Source organism: Odocoileus virginianus, chromosome 24 (assembly GCF_023699985.2).
Source record: "Odocoileus virginianus isolate 20LAN1187 ecotype Illinois chromosome 24, Ovbor_1.2, whole genome shotgun sequence".
Lineage (NCBI taxonomy): Eukaryota > Metazoa > Chordata > Mammalia > Artiodactyla > Cervidae > Odocoileus > Odocoileus virginianus.
Window position 1 is genome coordinate 36,802,353 of NC_069697.1, and position 6,173 is coordinate 36,808,525.

Here is a 6,173-nt window from a genome sequence, read left to right on the forward strand (position 1 = left end):
TTCTGATAATGTCTAAATTTTTCTTCACCTAAATGCACATACCCATTTTAAAGTCACAATTACTTACATCCAAAACTCAGGGTTGCTTCAGTGCTTCTGACCATCCCATAGTTATTTGACGCTAAACAGTAATATATTCCAGCATCTTTCTGTTTGTCCGGATTGTTGATAACAAGGTTTCCTCCTACCATACTGTACCGATCACTTGTTAGATCGATATCACCATTATTCATTCTCCATCTATGAAAAAATAAGTAAATGCCATATCAAAGGTCAAGAGGACTGAAATCAGTATACTGGGATAACACTGTTCTAAAATAATATGAGTACAGCTCCATATGAAAGAAGATGATTAAGTAGTTGACTCAGAGTGGTATTTCTTCATATTCTATAATTCCATGTCTCTGGGCTCATGATTTATAATTTAGTTCAGGCACAGAAAGGTAAATGTTCAAGTATATGAAATATTTCCTTTTTTAGCATGAGGCATTCCAAAGGACAAATATTTCATTGAATTTTGCTACATAAACTGGTTTCTTAGCAGATATACATGGATCATAAATGATAACCATTTATGCAGTAGTTAGATTCATGAATAAATAAATGTTATATAAATATTTAAAATATTACTGTAGTAGAAATAAAATATATCAATCGAGATATCAAAGTACAAGATATAAAATATCAAAATATAAGATATCAATATCAAAGTCATTTTGGAATAAAATTTCATTTTGAATAAAACAAACCAATAGAAATCAAGGTTTTACTCAGTTAAGGTCATATTCTGACCACTAGAGGTCGATCACACCATTTGAAAATGGCTAAAGTCAACTGGGTCTTGGTTCCAGGCCACAGACACATTATTGCAGGTAGATTGATGGTGATGGTGAATAAACTAACTAGAAACAAGAATCTAGAATCTAACTAGAATCAGGAAACTTCCATGGTGAGATGATGAGAGGATTAAGTATATAAAATAGTTTTCAATTAAGCTGACCACCTGCATAATTTTATAATCATTCTCTATTAGGGTTAAGGTTTCATGTCTTCTGCAGTGTTCTAAGATAAGAGTTATGTCAACCAGTGGGCTGTGGCCCCATCATTCATGTCCTGGCTGAACAATTCTGATTAGGGTGAGCAGCTTGTCAGAAAGCCCTAATAATTTTATAATATTTTTAATAAATCAAGTTACTAGAACATTTTTAGTTTTAATTTTTACAGTGTGGGAAGTAATTTAAAAGCAAACACAGAAAATCATGCTTTGCTTTTCAAAACCTACCAAATATCAGCCCTATGAATAAATCATCCCCTTCATCCTAGCTGATGGCAAAATTGTCCCTGCCTGAACCATCCAATGTCGAGTCACTTAGCATTTGCCAAGGCAGTGGTTTCCCTTGTGAGGCACTAGTTATATCCAAACATAAGATATCAATATAAATTTCTCCCCATTATGTTCACTCCAAGTTTTTATTTCTTGTTTTAACTCCTTCCCAGTAGGTCTGATTCTGCTCTTGATGTCATTTAATGATAAATTTTGCTGTGATTAGGTAAGTTCACTCATCTATTTAATTTTTTGGAATATTCACCATTGTTATAATCCCTTTCACACAGCCTTAAATACAATTTTTATTAAAGTTCTTGTTATTGTAGGAGACAGGGCAAGATAGTGAAAGTCTCAAGACTGATAAGTAAAAAAGTTGCCTGTTTTATCTTTCATGATGTTGTGATGAATAACAAATTATCACAGAACATACCATAAATATAAAAGTACTATGTGAATGACAAATTGCATGATTACCAAGGTTAGTATGGCTTTCTTTGAATATTAAGTACATTTTCATCACGGCAAGTGTTCTTTTGTCAGACAAGCTACATCATGAGCTGAATAAATTTTTCTTACTTTGCTTTCAAATGCAGACCATCTTCACAACAATTAAACATCTACTTCTTCCCATCAGTTTTCTACATTACTGTATAGATAATAAAGGCATACTTGCCCTGGGGACTTAAATGCATATGCAGTCTGTGGGAGGAAGTTGGTGATACATTTGCCAAGCACAGTTTTGCTTCTTATTGTTATTTTTTAAATTGTGGTAAGAAAACTAAATGGGACTGGAGGAGGCAGATGTAAGGGGGTGTTAATATGTACACAATTTTAGTGATGTAAAACTTGGCTTCTTACAGTCTCTATGGTAGCAGCAGGGCAGCAAAGAGAAGCACACATTCTTAGACCCTATCTGAGAACAACCTCTTTGTTCTTTTATTCTCCAGGGCATCCTGGAGGCTGATTTGCTTAGGTTCCACGTGTATGAACGTCAAGGAAAGAGAATCACAGAATAACCATCACTGAAATAGCTTTTGAAATACTATCAACCTGTCTAGATAGATGAATACTGAAAAAAAAAAATTATATGTTTCCTTGAAAGTCATGAAACCTGTGTTTCAGTCTTAGATCTGTGAGTTACTAGTTCTGGAGCAAGTCAATTTACTTATATAGGACACAGCTTCCTTTCCTATAAAATTCTGTACTTGATGCAAAATTCTGTGCTTCTCTAGAGCCTGTCATTAGTTATACTATGCCAAGTCCAAGGTTATGTATGTAAACTCCCATCGTGAACGACTTAAGGGTAGAAATAAATCTAGCCCATCAAATATTTTCAGAACAAATATGCTATTTATATAATTTATAAAATATCCTTTTATATTGCACTCCAAGATGGTGATTTTCCATATAAATTTGTATTTTATTTTAAGATAAGTTTTGCAATTATAGTTAGAGGCAAGAGGAAATGAGTTCAAGTATAATGAAATGAAAGGAATGGGTATTCTTCATAATAACTTTTTAATAGCAATGAAAAGTTGTTTTTCTATCCATGAAAAGAAAAATCTACTACTAAAACTTTGTTGAATGACAACCTTCAATTAACTCTGGTGACGTGAACACATGAGAGCCCTAATTTCCCTTTCAATCACTTGCTTTGTCTTCATGGAACCAAAATCCATTGGCATTTGGTTAATTTTAAAATCTTATTCTTTATGTCAGACTAGAAACTGTTAGTATATTTTTCTGAACACTCTGAAGCAAGAAAACTGACTGCTACTTTTTATAAATTTATTTTTGATGGTGTTAATAGGTATTCCAGAAAAAACATGAAGAGAGATATATAGATTGTCTGATAGGTAGAGTCGTTTAAGGAATTTGTTTTGTTGTCTGGAATATAGATTTGAGACTACTGAAATGGTGTTTTCTAGAATTACCTATGTAATATGCTCTTTAAATGTGATTAATATAGACTATTATCTGTCATCTGTATATATGAGTTATCTAGGCCAATATATGGAGAAGGAAATGGCAACCCACTCTTGCCTCCTGTGGACAGAGGAGCCTGGTGGGCTGCTATCCATGAGGTAGTACAGAGTTGGACATGACTGAAGCGACTTAGCATGCATGCATGCATTGGAGAAGGAAATGGCAACCCACTCCAGTGTTCTTGCCTGGAGAATCCCAGGGGCAGAGGAGCCTGGTGGGCTGCCATCTATGGGGTCACACAGAATCGGACATGACTGAAATGACTTAGCAGCAACAGGCCAATAAATTCAAAAACAGTTTATCCTCAAGTGCATATATTTAAATTCTGCATATTTTTCATGTAACCATTTTCTTACTTAATAGTATGACCTCCATTAGCCAATTTTTAAGTGGTAATGTGAAATGGTACTGGCATTCTCTGTGCAGGAAATAGGAAGTGAATTATATGCATATGTTTAAGAAAACTATTTCAGTATTAAACAACTTTTTAAAAATTAGCTGTATGACAATATTTTTGATAATGATCCAAGATTTCATAGAAAGCTTTAGGTCATAGCTTTCTCTATAGATACAGGATCACAGATGCTGATCTGTAATCTTAGTCCAACACTTCATTCTGTAAAGAGCAATGAGGTACATTACTTGTAAACTGGGAAAGGGCTGGCTCGTGCCCTGCAGTTTAGTGAAACTTTTCCTTCCGGTGACTCCTCTGGATAAATGGTATTGATTGGTTGTTCTTCAAAAATTGGTCCAAATCCTTTGTCTTCCTCAGAAACTATAAGGAAAATAAAATTATTTTATATTCCTTTATTTTAGAAATCAAAGAAAAAATGAGTACATTTAAAAAGGTTTTTTTGAAAGAAAGGTCAGAAACACGGGATCTCCAGTGTCATTTGAACCAAAGATATTTGCCTCTATAATCCTGAGGAAAATGTTTAGGTTTATTCAAAATTCTTCTCTACTTATCTATCATCATTTTCTGAAAAGCACTCTGTGTTGCCATGCTTAACTAATTAGTGCTTCTCAAACAAGCCATGCTTTAATGCCTCTGAGCTTTTTCTCTTTCTGGAACCACCATCTCATTTCTCTCCTCCCATCAGAATTTGTACAATCCTTAATGACAGTCATAAAGTTAGCTCCTTCAGGAAGCCAACTCTCAACCCCCTCCGAGTTTTAGTAAGTCCACATTCTTATTACTCCCTAGCAGGCTTATGGTACTTAACACAGCGGCTGTGATTCTTGATGCAATTTTCTGTTTTACTAGATTGCAGATGCCTGGGGAAAGGTTTACTAGACTGCAGATGCCATAATTTCTATATCGCACTCTCCTCCACAGCTGTCTAGCAGTGTGGAACATAATAATTGTTTAACAATTTTTGAATGAATATATTTGTAGAAGTTCTGAGGAAATGGGTCCTTTTCTTGGGTCAGTTCTTGTTTTGTTTTTGTCTTTAAACGTGACCAGCACTGGTAGCATCTAGAACAATCCATAAATTACCGAACAGTCCATGAGTTATCAGTAAATGGATATAGGATCTGGCCAGCTGGTTTAAAATCTACCACAAAAATACCAGTGTTGAAGCAGTTGTTCCTGACAGCGTATCCTCTCTGGAGAGGAGGTGTGACTCCTCACAGTAGGATGAGGAAGAGAATCATTCACATGTCATCAGTTTGGAACCTTTTTATGGAGCCCAGCGAAGAGCCAGATGCTCCAGATGACTTCATACTTATATATACATATATATATGGCTAGAAAGGAGGAATATTCTTACATGGGATCATTGTAGGTCTCTGCTTAATCAAAAGCTGTGGTTCACTCTTCCAATTTATTTTTTTAAGAGCAAGTGTAAGGCAAATGTCATACTGAAAAATTGGCTGTTCTAAAGTTAAACTTGAGGATAAGAGCTTTCTTCCAGTTTCTTTTAACAAGCAGTTTAATTACATCATTTAAATCTTGCCTTAGTGAAGTTTATCAGTACTTTTGGAAAAATTATTTAATATCTCCAAACCTTGATATCACCCCTTATAAGATGGAGATAATATTAAAACCTACCTCATTTGACTATTGTGAGAAATTACATTGAGACAACCCACATTCTGATGAATTTGCCAATCTTTTCAAAATTTAATTTACATGTCTTACATATATCACCGTTTAGACTAATTCCAAAAGTTTCAGAAGCCAAATTTTATTCATTCTTCTAATTCTGGTGCCACAAGCATCATGTCAATACACATTTATGTGTACACAGATGATTAATAAACATCCTCAGCTAGCTTCTCCCAGTATGAAGAGTATTAATTTTCCAAGTATTAATTTTTCTAAACTGACCTGAAGTATTTCAAAGGGAGAAGCCTCATTTTTAGTTGGAATTTGCTGAAAATGCCATTCAAGAATTTATGGATCTCAGTTACATTATATAGCATCATCCTATTTCAGATCACAGATAAATCACTGGATCAGAACTGGAGGAACTAGAAGAAATGGGATTTAGCTCAACATTGGTTTCCTAGCTGTTGTTTTATGCAAGTCATTCGTTCTATATTGTATTTACCCTAAAAAAAAAAAAAAAAAAAAAGGAATTGGGGCATGTGCCCTAAAAGGATTCCATAGGCCTACTGCAACCATAAGTAAGATGATGAATGCAAGGTGTTCACAGAAGTCACTTGCTAATGATTTTTGAAGTCCTGCTCTAAGCTGTTTATTTCCATATATTTGAGACTAAAAACTAGAAGTACTATAATGTTTTCTGCTTTGCTTCATATAATTACCTGATCATGTCCAATGTTTTCTGGCCTTTAGGAAGTAATAGACTGACAGGGAAAAATGTAATGAATCTCAAATCCTTGATAACAAGAC

At 34.4% G+C, this 6,173-nt stretch overlaps 1 protein-coding gene across 3 annotated transcripts in view; it reads right to left on the reverse strand.

The window, feature by feature from the left end:
- CNTN1 (contactin 1) overlaps window positions 1-6,173 on the reverse strand; it is a 389,716-nt gene that overhangs the window by 151,518 nt on the left and 232,025 nt on the right. For all 3 annotated transcript variants that reach the window (XM_070454566.1, XM_070454567.1, XM_070454568.1), the window contains 2 exons: window positions 3,956-4,088; window positions 68-240 (listed from right to left, as the gene is read on the reverse strand). In XM_070454566.1, coding sequence (XP_070310667.1) covers window positions 68-240; window positions 3,956-4,088 — 306 coding nt within the window. The remainder of the gene's footprint in view (window positions 1-67; window positions 241-3,955; window positions 4,089-6,173) is intronic.